The sequence below is a fragment of the Capra hircus genome, chromosome 10, assembly GCF_001704415.2.
Source record: "Capra hircus breed San Clemente chromosome 10, ASM170441v1, whole genome shotgun sequence".
Taxonomy (NCBI): domain Eukaryota; kingdom Metazoa; phylum Chordata; class Mammalia; order Artiodactyla; family Bovidae; genus Capra; species Capra hircus.
In genome coordinates this window covers 91,884,220-91,905,534 of record NC_030817.1, presented here as the reverse complement: position 1 = coordinate 91,905,534, position 21,315 = coordinate 91,884,220, and the positions used below count along the sequence as shown (strand labels likewise).

Sequence of the window (21,315 nt, the reverse complement as noted above, 5' to 3'; positions counted from 1 at the left end):
CTAGAGAAAGCCCACACAAGCAACAAAGAACTAGCACAGCCAAAAATAAATAAATTAATTTTAAAAAAAACACCATTTGCTCAGATCAATCTCTCTTTCTCTTCATTGAACTTCTCAATCCTACTCATCTTTCTCAACAGTTTCGACGTGGGCTCATTCTGTTTTTCCTGTACACTCTACCAGAAGTCATTAGTCCATTTCATAGTAGTCCATTCTCATATTAGTCCATCTGATCTAATATTAATTACCTTGGCCTCAAAGCTCTGTGAATCTCTCGACAGTTATACAGAGAGACCAATAATTAGAGGCTCCCACTACATCCTGCCTTCTGCTCACCTCCTGCTACACTGAGAAAGGGTCTCCCAGAACTAAGATGCTCCAGGAAAAGCACTAGATTTGGAGTCCTAACACCTGGATTCAGTCTCTGCCCTGATTAGGCCTGTTTCACGGGACATATAGTACTTTAAAATCAAGTCCCAAGGGCAGAACTTCAACAAAACTAGCTTCTACAAATACACAGTAAGTTACTATCCTTAACCAAGGTGAAGTAATCTCAATTTTACTTTTCACATCCTCCAGGAAAATTCCAAGCTAAGATTATGTCTACTTTGTATTCAATTCCACCTATTAAGATTATGGACATTTTGTTTGTATCAAAAGTCTAGTGACACTTAAATATCTTATGTTGTGTTTCAAAGCAATTGGAAAGTATATGATTCTATCACACCAAAAGGAATCATGAAAATTATGAATCAAAACAGTACCTCAATATTTTTACTGGCCACATTCTTCACAACAGCAGGAAATAGTTCAGATGCATTTTTCCCTTTTGCAATCATCTGAGGAATAAAAGTAGAATATAAGAGCTCAAACTGTTAAAAAATTAGTCATTTGAAAACAAAACATAAATTCTACATTCATATAATAGTTAGAAGATAAGCTACAGAAACAAGTAAGCTATAGAATTAACAAACTTAACTCTTTCTGAGTCATCTTGGCCCAACTATCTGCAGCAAAAAACAATCTCTTGTGAATCAATATAAATACACAAATACATAGAAATATTAGGGAAGAAACACAGTAAAATTTAAGACATGCAATATTTATAACAGATTTCTATGGCTAATGGCATTATAAACATTTTCAAATATTTGCACTCTATTTAACAAGTTCTTACATTAAAGATATAATACATTTGCAATGGGGTGGGGATAAAGAATAAATGTTATTCTAAACAAACTACAGTTATTCTTTCTCCCTTTTTTTAATTTTTTTAAATAGATTCCCCTACTTCTCCAACCATTTTCTTCAAAGCTCCCTTCACGAGGTCCTCTTCCTTTCCTCACTAAAGTTAGGTGTAACACCATATTTTCTAAGAGAAAAAACAAGATTCAATTCACCCTCCTGTGTTAACTTCTTATTTTTTAGAAAGATCTTTGCTATATACCATATCTAAGAAATTATCTTAAAAAGATGTAAGGTGCTTAGTTTTATAAATTTACAAAAATGTTTTATAAATCCTATGTGACATTTTAAACAATAATAATCTCAGTTAATAATCTCTCAGAAGATTTTCTACATGACAGCTTTAGAAAACTCTAATGTAAGCTAATCTTCATTTTCTATTTCTTTACCTGTGATCTTTTTTGTTTTGTGAAACCTTCCGAGGATTAAAGAAGGTTCATTAAGTGGTGCAGTTATTAAAGTATTTCTATGTGATTTTTACAATTTTCTCATCTGTAAAATGTGGAGAGAGGGATTCATGTTCTCTAGGGTCCCCTCTTTCAGTCATTCAATAATTACCTAAGTCAGATACCCTGTGCTATGATACCCTATTCCAAGGCTTCCCCAACTTTAGTCTACAGAATGCTATTCAAAAAGATGTTACATGAAGGAGAAAAAAAATCCTAGAGTCAAATTCATTCCACAAATATTGGCCAAGAGGACAGTACATGTCAGGAACTCTTCTAGGCCTTGGGGATAAAACCGTGAACAATACAAAGTCTTTACCCATTGGATTGTTCATGCGTGCTCAGCTGTGTCTGTCTCTATGCGACCCCATGGACTGTAGTCTGCCAGGCTCCTCTGTTCATGGGATTTTGCAGGCAAGAATACTGGAGTGGGTAGCCATTTGCTCTTCCAGGGGATCTCCCTGATCCAGGGATCGAACCCGCACCTCCTGGATGGCAGGCGGATTCTTTACCTCTCAGTCACCAGGGAAGCCCCTCACCCATCTGAGCTTACTTCTAATGGGGGCGAGGGACAACGAACAATGTGAGGAACCAGTGCTATGGAGAAAGTTAAAGCGCTGCAGGAGAGACGGGAAGTGCTAGGGTTAGGAGTGGGAGTTGTTCTTTTATGTTTTGGTTAGTTTTTGCATGGTATATATTTTTCCTTCTTTATATTCTTTATCTTTACATTAAAAGTGGATTTTTCCTAGAGAACATATAGTTGCATCTTGACATTTTCATCCAATATGACGGTCTTTTTTAGTTGGTGACATTAGATCAGTATTGATGCCATTAGATTCAGCTCTGTCACTTTATTAATCAGTTTCCTTACTCCCTGTGGTTTTTTGTTCTGACTGCCATTACGCTCATGATTTAGAAATTTTTTTTAGTATTCAATAACTTAACATATTTTTATATTGATTATTCAGCTTTAACTTTTTGTGTAATTTTTATTGGTTCTTCTAGAAATTATGAGATAATTACAAAGATGCACAAACAGTTTACAGATACATAGATAAGTAAGTCAAGATATGTCAAACCTTCTACAGTCATCTTAGAGTTTATAAGTTATTAGGTTATATGAGTTCTTTATATACTCTGCAAAGTCTACATCAGATATGATTAAAAACACTTTCTCTATGTGGCTGATACTGTCATTTGATGCACAAAGTTTTACACTTTGATATAGTCTAAACTATCAATTTTTTCTTTTTTTCCCTCACCTTTTGATGTCATATCCAAGAATCCTCTGACAAATCTCATGTCATACCCTGTGTTTTAGCTCTTATATTGAGGTCTTTGACTCATTTTTAAACTTATTCTATATATGGTATTAAGTAGGGGGTCTAAATTCATTCTCTTACATGTGGGTTCTCAGTTTCCAAACACTATTTGGGGAAATTCTGCCCCCACTGAATGGTCTTGCACCCTTGTTGAAAATAATATGGCCACATACATGAAGTTTTTCTTTTAAGGCACTCTCTATGTGTGTGTATATATAAATAAATAAACACACATTTATATATTTATCTGCCTTTAAGCTGGTACCACACATTTTTTAAAATTTAACAATATATTTTATTTAATCTTATATATCCAAAATATTAGAATTTCTTTAAAAATGTTTCACTGATTTCTAGCTCCCATGGTTTTTGATGAGATATATGGAGTTGTTCAAATTGCTGTTCCCTTGTATGCAATGTATTTTTTTTTCCAAGTACTTTCTAAATTTTTTCCAGTTTAACTGCTATACATTTATGAATGGTTTTCATTCAGTTTTATCCTGATTTATACAGTATGTTACAGTTCACAAAAGACAGCACTTATTTTTGTTTTGTTTTTACTTCTTACATTTTCTTTACTACACTTTAACTAACTAAAAAGGATAACAACACGATCAAAACATCATTTAAAAGACTCTCAGACTCTATGGCAGGCAGCTTCAGACAGTTTCCAGTCATCCCTACCCACAGTATACACACTCGCATTAACTACTCTTATTGAATATGGGCTAGACCTAGTGACTTTAAAAAAAAAAACTTTTTATTTTATATTGGAGTATAGCTGATTAACAATGCTGTGATAATTTCAGGTGCACAGCAAACGGACTCAGCTATACATGTATACATTCTCTTCCAAACTCCCCTTCCATCCAGACTGCCATGTAACACTGAGCAGGGTTCCCTGTGCTATACAGTAGGACCTTGTTGGTTATTTATTTTAAATACAGCAGTGTCAGTACCACACATTTGGATTACTGTAGCTCTGTAGTTAAGTTTTGAAATCAGAAAGTGTGAGACTTCTAAACTTTGTTCTTCATTTTCAAGACTGTTTTGGCCAAGGACTTCCCTGGTGGTCTAGTGGTTAAGAATCCGCTGTGCAGTGAAGGGGACATGAGTTTGTCCCTGGCCAGGGAATTAAGATCCCACATACTGAGGAGCAACTAAACTGCAACCCACAAAAGAGATTCCATGTTTCACAAAGGAAGATCCCACATGACGCAACTAAGACCCAATGTAGTAAAATAAATATGCACGTGTGTGTGCGTGTGCGTGCATGTGTGTGTACACAGGCTTTTTTTGCAAAAAAATCCCTGGGATTTTGATATGAACTGCACTGAGTATGTAGATAACTTTGGGAATATTGGTATTTCAGTAAGTATTCCAATATATGAACATGGGATATTTTTCCATTTATCTGTGTCTTAATTTCTTTTAGCAACATTTTAGTTTTCAAGGTACAAATATTTTGTTTCCTTGGGTAAGTCTATTCCTAAGTATTTTATTCATTTTGATACTACCATAAATAAGACTGCCTTCATAATTTCTTTTTAGGACTGGTGATTGTTACTGTATGGAAACACAACTAATTTTTATGTATTAATTTTCTATCATGCAACTTTGTTGAATTTGCTTATTAGTTCAAAAAGATATTTTGTGGCATCTTTAGGTTTTCTAACTATAAAATCATGTTGTCTACAAAGAAAGATAATTTTGCTTCTTTTCCAATTTGGATATCTTTTATTTCTTTTTCATGCCTAATTGTCATGGCTAAAACTTCCATTACTATGTTGAACAGAAGTGGGGAAAGTAGGCAGCCTTGTTTTATTCCTGATCTTAGAGGGAAAGGTTTCAGTCTTTTACCACTGAGTATGAAGTTAGCTGTGAATTTTTCTTTAAAACACCAAGGTAGTTTTTTTAATTCCTAGTTTGTTGAGTGATTTATCATCAAAGGGTACTGAATTCTATCAAATGCTTTTTCTGTATCAATTAAAAATCTTATTTTTTCCCCTTTGTTCTGTTAAAGTCCAACCGAATACCATGTAATATATATGGCAAGAAATAATTTATATCAATAACTCTAATTAGAAATGTGAAGAATTTAACCATCAAAAGAAGGTTCAGATTTGCTCATTATCCCAAAAAGACATGTAAACTAATCTGAAAAAGACCTTTAACATCCAACACTTACTAAAAGAAAATACATCAAAAATGGCGATACACTGAAATATTCCATTCCTTCAAGGACTCGGAATAATCAACTCATCAGTATTTTATCTAAAAAACTTATTACAAGTTCACTACATGAAGCAATACATTTCAAATTCTTAGTTCACATTTCATCAAACCAAGATAAAATATGAATATGTGCTTTAAACATTAGACATACATTTTTCAAAAATATCAAGAAAAATAACATATGTATGTTTCAACTAGAGTCCTGCAGTGTAATAAGCGACCACAAGATTTTGAAGTAGGTAGCTTTTCTTCTCTAAGCATGCTTTGGCATACATGAGACTTTATTCAACATATGAACCACTGGAAACATTTCCCCATGATTCTAAATAAGCCTCAGGTATTACCAAAGAAAGATAATAAAATGAACTGAAACTGTCATTACGGTTTCTCGCTGGTAGATACTACTCATGAGATTCTCTGTTGAACTGCAGGGCTACCAACTGAAAGATAGTCAGATGTGCACTGCCAGCATTTTGATATATATTAGAAAGTAATGTAAAACAAAAACATAACATTTAAAATTTCGGCAAATTAAAATTTAGAAATGTCTAAAAGTTTTTAACTATAAAACTAAGGTCTTAAAACTACCCTGTATACAATTATATGAGGTGATAAAACCCCATATTCAGGGCTCATAAAATCCAAATTATGTAGAGAAATGTAAATATTGAAAATTACATTTTAAAAAATAAAGAAAATTTGAAGCTAATATAATACTCTACTAATTGGCCTCTAGCAAACTACTTCCAACCAACAGATGTTTTGAAATGATGCATAAATGTGCATACATGAACATAACATTTTAAAATGATTTGTAAAGCTTCCACAAAGAAACATGGTGCTAACTAGAAATCACACTAAAAACTGGACAAAAGTAAAGGTAAAAAAATGATTGTTATAACACACAGTGAAAAAATTTCAAGAAAAACAATTACTAGTTATATAATGAAAGAAAAAATTAGCAACCAATAATTGCGAGTTGAAGAGTGAAATACAAGGGGAAATATCTGGCAGAGCTACTGTGCTGTGGCTTCAATTTTCTATTTTCTTCTCCAAAAGTTAAGTTAGAAAAGATCTGTGGTGATGAACAATTTCTCCTGAAAAGAAGCTAGGGGAATTAATTTTGGAAGCACTTCTCGAATCAGACCAACCCATGCTCTTACTGAATTTTTAATTTTCTGTTAGTTTGATATTAAAACAAAATTAAAAGATGTCTTTCCCCATAGAACTTTAATATGTCAAAAGCCATACTGCCAAAATGTGTTTCTTAAACTAGTACACACCACCACTACTACTACTATTACTACTACTACTGGTGTTTTAACTACTAAACTACTAGTGTTTTAACTATTACTACTACTACTACTAGTGTCTTAAATCCAAACACGGAGTTTCTATTGTGAACATATAAGAATAATTAATATTCTTTTTAAAGGCTTTTTTTCTTTTAACCAAACACTCAGGAAATATTTTAATTTCATGGCTAAAGAAAAGTGATAGGTAATAGCTGTCATTTTATTTTTTCTAATTACTAAGAAGAGATAACTTATTTTATTTGTTTATTCATTCAGTTGTGTCTGACTCTTTGTAATCCCATGGACTATAACTCGCCAGGCTCCTGTGTCCATGGAATTCTCCAGGCAAGAATACTGGAGTGGGTAGCCTTTCCCTTTTCCAGGGGATCTTCCTGACCCAGGGATCGAACCAGGTCTCCCACATGGCAGTCATATTGTTAACCCTCTGAGCCACAAAGGAAGTCCTTTTATTTCTTGTAGCAAATTCCTAAACGAAAACTGGGGCAAATAGTATCATATCGGGCCAGCTGCAACCTACTGCCTTGACCTTCATTCCTAGGGTTTCTATGTTGCTATGACTCTTGATTAAGTGGCCTTGGATTCACTTTGCAATTTTCCTAGTCATCAGCAAATTCACTTGTATGACATTACTGTCAAATGAGAATAGTTATTTTACTGTAAATGAATACGGATCATCAAAACAGCGAAAGCTCCAGAAAAACATCTACTTCTGCTTTATTGACTACGCCAAGCCTTTGACTGTGTGGATCACAACAAACTGTTTTAAATTCTTCAAGAGATGGGAATACTAGACCACCTGATCTGTCTCCTCATAGCTCCGTATGCAGTCAAGAAGCAACAGTTAGAACTGGACATGGAACAAGAGACTGGTTCCAAATCAGGAAAGGAGTACGTTAAGGCTGTACACTGTCACCTCACTTATTTAATTTATATGCAGAGTACATCATGAGAAACGCTGGGCTGGATGAAGCACCTAGAATCAAGATTGCCAGGAGAAATATCAATAACTTCAGATATGCAGAGAGTTCCAGAAAAAAACTACTTCTGCTTTATATCTACTTCTGACACCACACTTATGGCAGAAACCAAAGAAGAACTAAAGAGCCTCTTGATGAAAGTGAAAGAGGAGAGTAAAAATATTGGCTTAAAACTCAACTTTCAGAAAATTAAGATCATGGCATCTGGTCCCATCACTTCATGGGAAATAGATATGGAAACAGTGACAGATTTGGAGGGCTCGAAATTCACTGCAGATGGTGACTGCAGCCATGAAATTAAAAGACACTTGTTCCTTGGAAGAGAAGTTATCACCAACCTAGACAGTATATTAAAAAGCAGAGACATTACTTTGCCAGCATAGGTCCATCTAGTTTAAACGTTGGTTTTTCCAGTAGTCATGAATGGATGTGAGAGTTGGACCATAAGAAAGCTGAGCGCCAAAGAACTGATGCTTTTGAATGGTGGTGTGGAGAAGACTTTTGAGAGTCCCTTGGACTGCAAGGAGATCCAATCAGTCCATCCTAAAGGAGATCAGTCCTGGGTGTTCATTGGAAGGACTGATGCTAAAGCTGAAACTCCAGTTCTTTGGCCACCTCATGTGAAGAGTTGACTCACTGGAAAAGACTCTGATGCTGGGAGGGATTGGGGGCAGGAGGAGAAGGGGACAACAGACGATGAGATGGCTGGATGGCATCACTGACTTGATGGTCATGAGTTTGAGTGAACTCCGGGAGTTGGTGATGGACAGGGAGTCCTGGTGTGCTGCGATTCATGGGGTCGCAAAGAGTCAGACACAACTGAGCGACTGAACTGAACTGAAGCTTTTTTTTTGGTAGAAACTGACAACCTTTCAAAATTTACATGGAAATGCAAAGGATATAGCACAAACAAAGCTTTTTTTTTTTTTTTTAAGGAAGACTTACAGTACTTTATTTTAAAGCTACAGAAATCAAGGGTGAGGTATTGGTAAACTGAGGCCACAAAGACCCATGAACCGGAAGAGTTCAGAAGAGGGTCCACAAGTACACAGTAAACTGAGTGTTATTTGAGGTTGAAATCTGGTTGGGAAAGGATAGTTTTTTAATAACAAACATTGAAATATTTAATAAAAATAGAGGCAAATTAGATATACATGTGTTAAAAAACATTCATCTCTTCATCTCACATCATACCTAAGAAATAATGCAAACTAGATCTCAGACTCATACATAAAGGCTAAAAGTGAGAGGGGAGATCTTTGCAATAATGGAGCAGGCCAAGATGGCTTAAACAATAACTCATGCTCTGAATCTACAACTTCACTTAAATATATAGATACATATCTACTTGAATTCCACAAGAGTTAAATATTACAAATATTTCCATTAAAATCAGAAACAACACAGTGTTGTCTTCTATCATGCCTACTACTCAACATCATAGTGTAATTTAATCCATGCAAAGAGAGAAGAAAAACGAGTAAGAGCTAAAAATATTTGAAAATAAAATATAGATCTGTCATGACTTCTGGATAACACAGTTAACTATCCAAAAATCAAGCAAAGAAACCAAAAACTATCAGATTTACAAAGAGTTCGCTGAGAAGGTCAAATACAAGAACAGAAAAGTCATCTGTTCTCCTATACATCAGTAATAATTAATTTTGAAAATATAACGAAAGGGACCATTCATAACGGCAAGCGAAACTGAAAAGTACACAGGAATGAATCTAGCAAGGAATGTTCAAGATTTCTTACGATTGAAAACTATAAAATATGAATATACTGCTACTGAAAGACAGGAAAAGAGTGGAGATGGAAATACACAAATTCCGTATTACCCTAATCAAAATCCAAAAACAATTTTTAACAGAACTTGACAATTTAATCCTAAAGTATACCTGGAAGCTGAAATTTTTACTTTTTATATCTCAATATGATTTGAAAATTTACAAATACATATTTGTGTCACTTGTCTAATAATTTTTTTCCAGATCTACGGAGATATAATTGACATAGAATACTATGTAAATTAAAGGTGCCAACAGGTACATGAAAAAGATGTTGTTCAACATCAGTCAGTATCAAGGAAATGTACATCAAATCTACAATGAGGTTATCACCTCAAACCTCTTAGAACTGCTATGAACAAAAAGACAAGACATAACAGGTGTTTGTGAGGATGTGGACAAAGGGAAACACTGTGCACTGTTGGTAATGTGAGATATACTTACATCTTTCTTATACACACACACACATACGTACATATGTGTCTGTGCTGTATATAAAATGGGATATTATTTAGCCATGAGAAAGGAAGAAATTCTGACATTTGTAACAATATGGATAAATCCTGAGGACATTATACAAAGTGAAGGAGTAATTTTTAATTAAGAATCATTTTCCTACAGTTTAATGATCAAGTTCCAAGTTTACATTTATACAAACTTCCTAATGAGAAAGTCTGTAACTACCAGACTAACTCCTACCATAGCTATATTTACACTTCTTTATGATGTCTATTTACATGTAAATTACATTTATAACATTCAAGTAGTCTAGACTGTGAGAATATCCATTTTATTTCTTTATCAGTTTGAAAGAGGAATATAGAAAAAACTACCAAGTATCTCATTTTCATATTTGGGAATTTCAGTAGCATCCTCAGACTTAGTGAAATAATTTACCTTAGTGGGATGTAAAACCAAAATTCAGTGAAATAATTAAGAGTACTGCCTGCTTTATACGGCACTGCAGGACTGTATCCTGCAGGTCTGCAAGCTGAAAGCAGTGTAAAGCAATCTGACAGCTGGATCTGTAACTTATAAGAATTTTATAAAAAACATTTAATACTCTCTATTACTATCAGAAATATACAGGTAGGAAAATGAAGCAAGATAAAATTAACATTTATTTAATATCAGTTCAGTTCAGTTGCTCAGTCGTGTCTGACTCTTTGCAACCCCATGAATCACAGCACGCCAGGCCTCCCTGTCCATCACCAACTCCCAGAGTTCACTCAGACTCATGTCCATCAAGTCCGTGATGCCATCCAGCCATCTCATCCTCTGTCGTCCCCTTCTCCTCCTGCCCCCAATCCCTCCCAGCATCAGATTCTTTTCCAATGAGTCAACTCTTTGCATGAGGTGGCCAAAGTACTGGAGTTTCAGCTTCAGCATCATTCCTTCCAAAGAAATCCCAGGACTGATCTCCTTCAGAATGGACTAGTTGGATCTCCTTTCAGTCCAAGCGACTCTCAAGAGTCTTCTCCAACACCACAGTTCAAAAGCATCAATTCTTTGGCGCTCAGCTTTCTTTACAGTCCAACTCTCACATCCATACATGACTACTAGAAAAACCATAGCCTTGACTAGACGGACCTTAGTCGGCAAAGTAATGTCTCTGCTTTTGAATATGCTATCTAGGTTGGTCATAACTTTTCTTCCAAGGAGTAAACGTCTTTTAATTTCATGGCTGCAGTCACCATCTGCAGTGATTTTGGAGCCCCCCAAAATACAGTCTGACACTGTTTCCACTGTTTTCCCATCTATTTCCCAAGAAGTGATGGGACCGGATACCTTATAACATTAGAATCATTGAGAATTAACTGATCAGGAGTAGTCTGAATGGACCTGCCTTATTCTCATCATTTGAAGTATCAAGCAAGCATCTTTAGGGCTTCCCACGTAGCGCTAGTGGTAAAGAACGCGCCCTCCAATGAAAGAGACATAAGAGACTTAGATTCAGTTCCTGGCTTGGGAAAATCCCCTGGAGGAGGGTATGGCAACCCACTCCAGTATTCTTGCCTGGAGAATGCCACGGTCAGAGGAGCCTGGTGGGCTAAAGTCTATGTGGTCACAAAGAGTTGGACACAGCTGAAGCGACTGAGCATGCATGCATGCATGCAAGCATCTTGTATATTCCTTGATGAATTAATTCTAAGTCTGGATCAGCTTCCAAGATTGTGTCCTTTGTACTTCTAATGTTGTGAATTATCTCCTAGAGTTCCTCTAATATGAAGCTTTTGGCAGCATCACTTCCTCGGGGCATATCTTCAGCCTTTTCATCACAACCATTTTCCTCATTTATGTTGAAAAGCCTGCCTTACTGAAGTGCCTCTAGCTACATGTTCGTGCGTGCTCAGTCGTGTCTGACTCTCTGCAATCCCATGGACTCTAACAGCCCGCCAGGCTCCTCTGTCCATGGGATTTCCCAGGCAGGATTTAGAGTCTCTCCAAAAGTGGCAGCATCAGCATTCCCACAGTCAGCAATTTCTCCACAACTCCAATTACATTCTACCTGAATTTCATTTCTAGTGTCATCACTTTTCATTTCCTTCCTGCATTTTTATCTTTGTTGATCAAATCCTGTTTTTCATAACCCATTTTGGTAAAATGTCAAGTGGGCTTCTCACAGGTAAACAAGGAGGGATCACCACTGCATGCTTTGCAGTCTGTACACAACTGAGCATCACACAGTGACCAACTGCTAAAAATAACTCTGAAGGAAGTGACATGACAACAACAACAAAAAAAAAGAAGTGACACGACCTACGCATATTTGTTATATATATAGTGAGTTGAGGACTGAAGTTAGTGATGAAACTTGTACAGTATGCAATTACTAAGTCAATATACCATGATAACTGAAATATAAACCTATTGTGAGGAGACTGGTGTTATTTAACTAAGCTGTGGTGACTGAAATTCAAATACCAAAGCCTTGTAAAGCAAAGAACTACCTCTCCATAAATGCTCTTATTATACAGTATAACACTGCGTGTGTGCTCACTCATTCAGTCGTGTCCAGCTATTTGTGGCCCCACAGACTGAAGTCTGCCAAGTTCCTCTGTCCATGGGATTTTTCAGGAAAGAATACTGGAGTAGGTTGCCATTACCAACTTCAGGGGATCTTCCTGACCCAGGGGCCAAACCTGTGTCTCCTGCGTCTTCTGCACCGCAGATGGATTCTTTATCTGCAGAGCCACTAGGGAAGCCTTGGTTTAACATGAACAAATGAAAAATTTACCAAAAACTCTTCATCATTTGCCTTCATTACCAAATGACATAAATCTAAATAAAAGAATCAAGCAAGATCTACAGGTATAATTAGTCCTTGACTTTCACACATTGGGTTTTCACAACAACAGACTTTTGAACACAGTAAATTCATATCTATAATCATCCTTCATAAATGGGATTTGGATTTTAGAATAGAGATTTCAGACTCTCATATCGTGGCACTGTCTCCTGGAAAACAGTACTGTTTCAGCTGTGTTTACATCCTACTACAGTAGAGTTTATTTGTGCAATTACATGAATTTACTACATTTTGACCTGATACAAAAAGTTCTGGAAAACAAAATCAGCAATCGTGGTGAAAAAAGCAAAGCACTAGTAAGACAGACAAGGTCTGACAAATTTATTTCCACTGAGACAAGCAGACTCTTTAGCAGATAGTCACTGAATTAAGCCAGTTTTTTTCACTGTCAATATAAACAATCAAAAAAAAAAAAGAGCAAGACCCACACAAATTGCAAAAATATTTTTAAAATTATATAATCAGAAATTGCATTATATTTTTAATTCTGACAGTAGAACCCCTTACATAATAATATATTAGACTATTATCTGAATTTTCTATTACAATAGAAAAGTAGAGAATGTTTTTTACATCTATTAATATTCATTAGAAGTTCTATGCTGATAAACTGAATAAACCATTTGTATTGGTAGTAAAGAAATCTGAAGATCAGAAGAAAGGATGCTCACAATTTTTAGGTCATAGAATGATCAAAAAAATATCCTTTAGCTCATTAGTATCCCTCTTTGTAGGAAGTCAAAATATTGTAGTATATAATCTTACTTTCTCTTCAAACTGATTAGCACTCTATTTGACAAAAGAAATATTTGAGACACAGAAAAGACAGAATTAGAACTCAAGTTTCTGAATTTTGTCACTTCATTACTTCTTCCAAAACATTTTAGACAGGAAATTTTAAGCTAATAATAAAGGGTAGATGGGAGTGCTTGATTTGGTATTTAACATATTCTGTAACATATATTTTTAGCATATCACTACTTGTCATTTATTCAAAAGTCAAAATGATCTAATTACTTTACCTACCCCAACAATCCGTTTCATAGCATCCAATTTAGCAGAATCTTTGTTGCTCTCTAACATTTGCTTTAGATCTTCATTTCTATACACAAAAAAGAAAAATTTCATATTTAGATTTTATATGACACAGGCATTAAAACATGTAATTTTAATAACATGATGTACATTATTACCAATTTATTTTTCTTATTTATAATTAAATACGTTTCTCATCTAACCCTACAAAATAATATCAAGGTGGTTAAATGGAATAGTACACTACCCTAACAAAGACATCTACAAGTTAAGTACAAATAAAAGTAGGAAAATCAGAACAAGACTCATGAAGTACGTCAATGTCAACATCTTGGCTGTGATATTGTACTATAGTTTATCATTGAAGGAAACTGGGTAAAGGGCACACAGAATCTCTCTGTATTACTTTTTATACCCGCATATGAATATACAATTATTTCAAAATCAAAAGTTTAATTATAAAAAAAGTTATATAACAATTACAACTCATTTATAAGATGACACACCGATTTTTTTTAATGGTCAAAAAACCTGAACAGGCATTTCACACACACACAAAAAGATTAGGAATACTGTCAAATACTTAAGGCCATTAACTATCAAAAATGCAAATTTAATGAGAAACCATTACACATCCTTGAGAATAGATGAAATTAAGACAACGACAATAACAAACATTGCCAAGGCTATGGAGCAACTAGAACTCTCATACCCTGCTGGTAGGAATGTAAAAGAGTGCAATCACTTTGGAAAATCGGGAGTTCCTTCCAAATTTAAACATAAACCTACTATGTGAACCATTCATTCCACTTTCAGAGACAGAAAAACATAATTCTACAGAATAACTTAAAGAATATGCATAGCAGCTTTATCCATAGCAAAAAAAAAAAAAACAGAAACAATCTAAATGTCCATCGGCAAAATGGGATTTAGCCATACACTGGAATATTACTCACAAAGGAAAAGAACCAACCACTGATACATGCAATAATATGGATGAAGTCTCAAAATTATTATGTGACTGAAAGACACCAGACACAAAAGACCACAACTGAATTAATTTAAAGTTCTATAAAATGCAATCTGTAGGGACAGAACCAAGGTAGTGGATTCATAAGTAGAAGGAGAAATGGACAAAGAGGCATTAGAAATTTCTTCCATAAGAAGATGGAAACGTTGTGTATCTTCTTAATTGTGGTAGTGATTTCACAGGTATATACATCTGTCAAAAACTCATCTAATTATAATCTAAAATTGGGTAATTTGGTGTATGAGAATTATACCTCCATTAAAATGATATTAATAAGTTTTTGTAGTGTTTTATTCACATTTGTGAATAAGATATAAATACTCCAAAAGATTAAAAGACATTTATCCGTTTCTGAGAAATACATTATTAAGGTTCTGATAAGCCATCCTTATACATACTCTGAAATTAAGAGTGTCACACTTAAGTCTCAAGCTTACTCAAGAATTTAAACCACTGAACCTTATTTTAGGACAGCACTGAAAAATCCTCTTAAATGACTATACAGATTGTAGTATTACAAACTATAACTAATCACTTTGTACTCGTTATCAGTTTATGATTAGCAATTTTTAATAGTTTCTACAACAAACTCTCCAGAAAAGAGATTTAAAAAATTTACTCCACACAGCTTCATGCAATATGGTTCAAGGTGCTCATATGCATGTGTGGACCCAGACAAAGTATCAGAAGCTCTCTGATCTCAGCTTAAGCTTAAAAGTAGGTGAGAAGAGCTTCCTTAACTACTCTAAATAGAGAGCCTTGACAAAAGTACTTTACATTTTACAAATTTAGGCCTAATACAGGCAGTAAGCACATACCAAGAATAAATGATTGATCACGCGTTATTATGAGCTGAGTTGTGTCCCTTCCAAAGTTCCTATGTTAAAATCCTAAACCTCAATACCACAGAGTATGATGTATTTGAAGAATCACTGAAGAGGTTAATTAAATTAAAATAGGTCACCATGGGTGGGCCCTCATCCAATATAAGTGATTCTTTATAAGAAGAGCAGGTTAGGACTGATTCAAAAGACCAAAAGATGGCCACGTGAGGGCACAGCAAGTAGGCAGCCGTCGCAAGCCAGGAAGAGAGGCTTCCATGGAAACCAAATCTGCCAAAACTCTGATCTGCAATTTCTAGCCTCCAGGATCCGGGGAAAGAAATGTGTCATCAGGCCACTGCATCTGGAGTATTTTGTTATGGCAGTCCTACAAAATAATATTGGAGTGAAATGTTACACACTGTCATTGCAGGAAAAATAAATAAAGGCAATGAGATTTATTATGAAAGTCACTCTTCCTTTCCAAGCAGCTCATAAAATTAAATACAGCAGTGACCACTAGCAAGACACAATAAATAATCACAATAATGACTATTCTCTAATTAAAAATAGAGCTAATCAAAAAAATAGTAAGAAAGCAACATATAAGAACCACATCTGAGGATATATAACAACCAAATATAAAATACTCCCAATTGCTCACTGCAATGAATTCAGAATTCCTTCTTAAAATTCCCTGTTCTTTCACAATGCACTGTTAACTGAAAAGGAATAAAAATTCCTTTTGTTGAAATTTTTTGTGGCAGGACCCACAAATCAGGTTTTTCCCCCTTCTACTTTTTGCTATTTTCCTGTTTTACTTACTGACCATGTGGACTTTCATATTTAAAAAAACCTAAAAGAAACCTTTTAAACCTTTTTGGAAATAAGGACTTGAAAAAAGGTAAAGTAATTAGATAAGTAAACAGCAAGAAAGTGTGACCACACACGTACATGTCAAAAAAAAAAATTCATTTTCTCATGTCTGATCCCTTTTTCCCCCACGAGTATTCTACCGATCTTCTCTACAAGTGTATCTGGAGAGAAAAATGAGCAATGAAGAATAATGAAGTGTCAGTTTTCAGGACATTCCAACCTCCATCTCCAGGTGTAATCTTATTCACGGCCTAATGAAAACTCGGTTTGTTCCTTATGCTACAGTTGCCTTCCCAAACACCTTCATGTCCTGATCCACTCTCTTAAACTAAAAATAAGAAAACAGGAACCCAATATTAAAGTCAAAGGTTCTGTTCTTCATGCCTAACAGAAAAGACGGTCTTCAATAACAAATATAACTATCTTCAGTGTTAACATGGGTAGAAAGCTAATAACTTTGAGGTTCAGAGAAAAGAAACAAGAAAACTCCTAGGCACTGCTTCAACCTGATGTAATATTCAACTACTCAGATATGTCATAAAGTCCTTTTGAAAATTCTAATATAAATTACATATCTCTACCCAAATTCCTCTTCGCTTGTCACCAAAACAGTAAAGATATGGGAAGGTAAATACCAAAACACCTCGTTTACTCTCAAAATACGTTCCCTTGTATTGAGCCATTTTAGGTCTACCTCCTTCATTATACAGATTCAAATATGGCCGATTAACACGTACTACTATATTTATCTTAAGAATTTAGTTTTATAATTTTGAAAAATCTAAATAAGGAACAAAAAGAAATTCTTTGTGTGAAACATCAAGAGTTGATTCAAAACAATGCTGAATTAGTAACATTTTTCATTGATTCTACCAAAAACCAATCCAAATACTGCTTTTTTAATTTACCTAGTTCTTCATTTATCTACTTACCTGTAGCTTTTCAGCTTTTGAGTATTAAAATACAACTTTATTTTTACATAAGTGACATCTTGTGGTGTTAAGTGGTATAACTTTTCCTTTCATGTTGAAAATATGCTGGTTTTTATAGGTTCAAGGACCGAAGGAAAATAAGTAACTGGAAAGTTAAGCAAAATCTTACTGTTACCAAGAAGTCACTTTTACTTCAGCACTGTGTAAAGCAGTAACTATTCAAAAAGCAAAATTTTAAGAGTTACTCTTTCAGAACTTAAGTAGTAAAGCTTTTACAGTGTATAAATTACCTCTTTTTAAAAAACCTGCAATCCATAACTCATTAAAACCTCCTACTCCTTTGAAAGACTGTGTAGATTAAGAGGAAACTAACAGCACAGCACTGCACACTGTCTCGGCACTTCTCCTGATCCGATCAGAGAAGGACCGGCCCGAGAGCCATTACCAGCGCACAAATTCTTGCCACTAATCCATAGGAGACAGAAACAGAAGCTGAGAGACTATACTTAGGGCACTTCAACACTGTAGTGTTATATTTCTGAATGTAAAAACTAGGGCTAGCATTTTGCATGCTTTTTCCAGCAATTCATTTTTTATTGTATTTTACAGAAGTATCTATCCATAATGGACTGGAAATTTAAAAGAAAAAAAAAAGGGCCCTTCAACCTGTTTGAGAGCACTGTGCTACATAATTACTTCCTTTTCTCTCGAAAGAATCACAAAAATTTGGGTACTATAGAAAGTAACACTTGAATTTTAAATCTAGGAATGACGGATTGGGAAAAGTGATGAATAGTGATTTCCAATCGGCAGTAAAGTACATCCTCAAAAGGACGCATCAAAAATCTTTGAGAGGGGAGGACTGAAACTTTCTCAGCTCAGTCCAATCACTCAGTAGTGTTTGACTCTTTGCAACCCCATGAACCGCAGCACGCCAGGCCTCCCTGTCCATCACCAACACCCGGAGTCCACCCAAACCCATGTCCATTGAGTCGGTGATGCCATCCAACCACCTCATCCTCTGTCATCCCCTTCTCCTGCCCTCAATCTTTCCCAGCATCAGGGTCTTTTCAAATGAGTCAGCTCTTCGCATCAGGTGGCCAAAGTACTGGAGTTTTAGCTTCAACATCAGTCCTTCCAATGAACACCAAGGACTGATTTCCTTTAAGATGGACTGGCTGGATCTCCTTGCAGTCCAAGGGACTCTCAAGAGTCTTCTCCACAGTTCAAAAGCATCAATTCTTCAGCACTCAGATTTCTTTACAGTCCAACTCTCACACCCATACATGACTACTGGAAAAACCATAGCCTTGACTAGACAGACCTTTATTGACAAAGTAATGTCTCTGCTTTAAATATGTTGTCTAGGTTGGTCATAACTTTCCTTCCAAGGAGCAAGTGTCTTTTAATTTCATGGCTGCAATCACCATCTGCAGTGATTTTGGAGCTCACAAAAATAAAGTCAGCCACTGTTTCCACTATTTCCCCATCTATTTGCCATGAAGTGATGGGACCAGATGCCATGATCTTCGTTTTCTGAATGTTGAGCTTTAAGCCAATTTTTTCACTCTCCTCTTTCACCTTCCTCAAGAGGCTCTTTAGTTCGTCTTCACTTTCTGCCATAAGGATGGTGTCATCTGCATATCTGAGGTTATTGATATTTCTCCTGGCAACCCTGATTCTTGGTGGTGGCCGAGAGGAGCTACCCAAACCCAAGGTCATGGGCAGTGGCCGGGAGGAGCTACCCCACGTCTGAGGTAAGGAGCGGCGGCTGCGCCTTGCTGGAGCAGTCGTGAAGAGAGACCCCATGTCCAAGGTAAGAGAAACCCAAGTAAGAGGTAGGCACTGACAGAGGGCATCAGAGGGCAGAGAGACTGAAACCACAAGCACAGACAACAGGTCAATCTGATCACACGGACCACAGCCCTGTCTAACTCAATGAAACTAAGCCATGCCATGTGGGGCCACCCAAGATGGGCGGGTCATGGTGGAGAGGTCTGACAGAATGTGGTCCACTGGAGAAAAGAATGGCAAACCACTTCAGTATGCTTGCCTTGAGAACCCCATGAACAGTATGAAACTTTCTCAAGCCCCATCAAAAAATTCTAAATCATGGGCACCTCTTCATACTTTGACAACTACTCAAGTGAAAGATGCTTCAACTCCAAAAGGTCCACTGTATACATGAATGCTGCTACCCAGTTGCTCAAGTGTGTCTGACTCTTTGTGACCTCATGGACTGCAGCCACCAGGCTCCTCTGTCCATGGGGCTCTCCAGGCAAGAACACGGGAGTGGGCTGCCAATTCCTTCTCCAGTATACATGAATAGGTATGTAGAAATAGGTATGTAGAATAGGTATGCAAGAAAAAAAAGGCTGGGAACAAGAGTCAAAATTTACTTTTTTCTAGCACTGTGCAGCTAAAGGTACTGCACTTCGTAATTAGTTTCCGTGCACAAGGTGAAACCTCAGTAACTCTCTCTTGGATGACACTCAAAACTTTATGTAGTTTTGGGCACAAAGTATTAATTAATAAACACAAAAGTGAGTAAAACCAGAAAATTCCAACTACCGAATAATCCATTTATTAACTCTCTAAAGGGAGAAACCATAAATTATCCAAGTAAATATGAACTTTTTCTACTATACTCTCCACGAAACTAAAAAAGAATAGTCTATAATTGCTATCACAACAGCCTCAGTCCTTGGTAATCTTCGTTTTCTCTCTGCTCTTCTATTAAAAGTTCTTTCAGAAAAGTAAGAAATAACCTCCTTCTTTAAAAATCCAATGCAGAAATCTCATGAATACTTTTAGATTATTTGATATTTGACATAACTGACTACTTCTCTTCTATCTCTAAATTCCTTCTTCCCTTAGATTCTGTAATTCTCCATTCTCATCTGGTTCTAATTTGCATTTGTGACATACCAATGAATAAAAATGATGAAAATCCCTGCTCTTTTCATTTTAATAAGTAAAAGAGACAACAATCAAACATAATAAAAGAATAAATTTTAAAATCATGAGATGATATGAGGGAAAAACAGAGCAAAGGGAGAGAGAATGCAGAAGGGAAAGGAAGAGGCGATTTTAAATAGGGTGGTCAGAACAGGCTAAATAAGGAAATATCTGAGCAAACATCTGCCAAGTGAGGGAGTCAGCCGTACTGGTACTGGAGGGGAGGGACAGAGAGAAAGAGCACTCCAGGCAGAGCCTGTAGGCAGAGCAGATGAAGGAAGGTAAAGAATGCTAAAGGCTTTGGTGCTCACCCTGAATGAAGTTGGGAACCATCGGAGGGTGATGAATAGAGAAGTCATAGTCTAATACACAAACAGAATCACTCTGGCCGGTAGGTTTGGAAGACACTGCAGGTGCTTCCAAATCTGCCCATGCTGCTCTGATTTGTAAGACACTAAACCTGCCGCAGAAAATGACTACAAAAACCGGAAAAAACAAGTAAGGCAACTTTCTCAAGTCATCCAGGCAGAACTTAAGGGGCCAAGATCATGGAAGGAATGGAAGCACATAAAGTGGGCTTTTCATTCACATCAGCTTTTTTCCCGACTGCATTTCTCAAATCGCTATCTGGAAGAATAGAATCCAAGGATAAAAATGACAGTTTTAAAAGACTAAAGAGACAAACGTTAATGTTTGTGGCTACCAAAGGAACTGGAACTCGAAGGGTGAAACTACAGAGGAGGGAACCAGCCAAAAGGTACACAAAAATCTGTGTACAAACTCCCTTCAATAGTTGGCTACGTTTTCACAGAGTTAAGAATGTGGGAAATCCAGTAGAAAAGAACAGTGCTGGGAGGTTAAATATTAATACCTGATCAGAGTTCAGCAACCACACACTGCAGGGAAGAGCAGCTGGAAACCAAGTCTCCCAAGGAGATGTGGTGGTGGTCTGGTTCCTCAGTCGTGTCTAACTGTCTTGTGATCCCATGAACTGTATGCCCACCAGGCTCCTCTGTCCATGG

At 36.1% G+C, this 21,315-nt stretch overlaps 1 protein-coding gene across 1 annotated transcript in view; it reads right to left on the bottom strand.

Annotated features, from left to right (window-relative positions):
* Window positions 1–21,315, bottom strand: part of AP3B1 (adaptor related protein complex 3 beta 1 subunit) — a 242,213-nt gene that overhangs the window by 200,307 nt on the left and 20,591 nt on the right. Inside the window, exons 2-3 of the mRNA XM_018053686.1 lie at window positions 13,668–13,743; window positions 765–839 (exon numbers count right to left, since the gene is read on the bottom strand). Coding sequence (XP_017909175.1) covers window positions 765–839; window positions 13,668–13,743 — 151 coding nt within the window. The remainder of the gene's footprint in view (window positions 1–764; window positions 840–13,667; window positions 13,744–21,315) is intronic.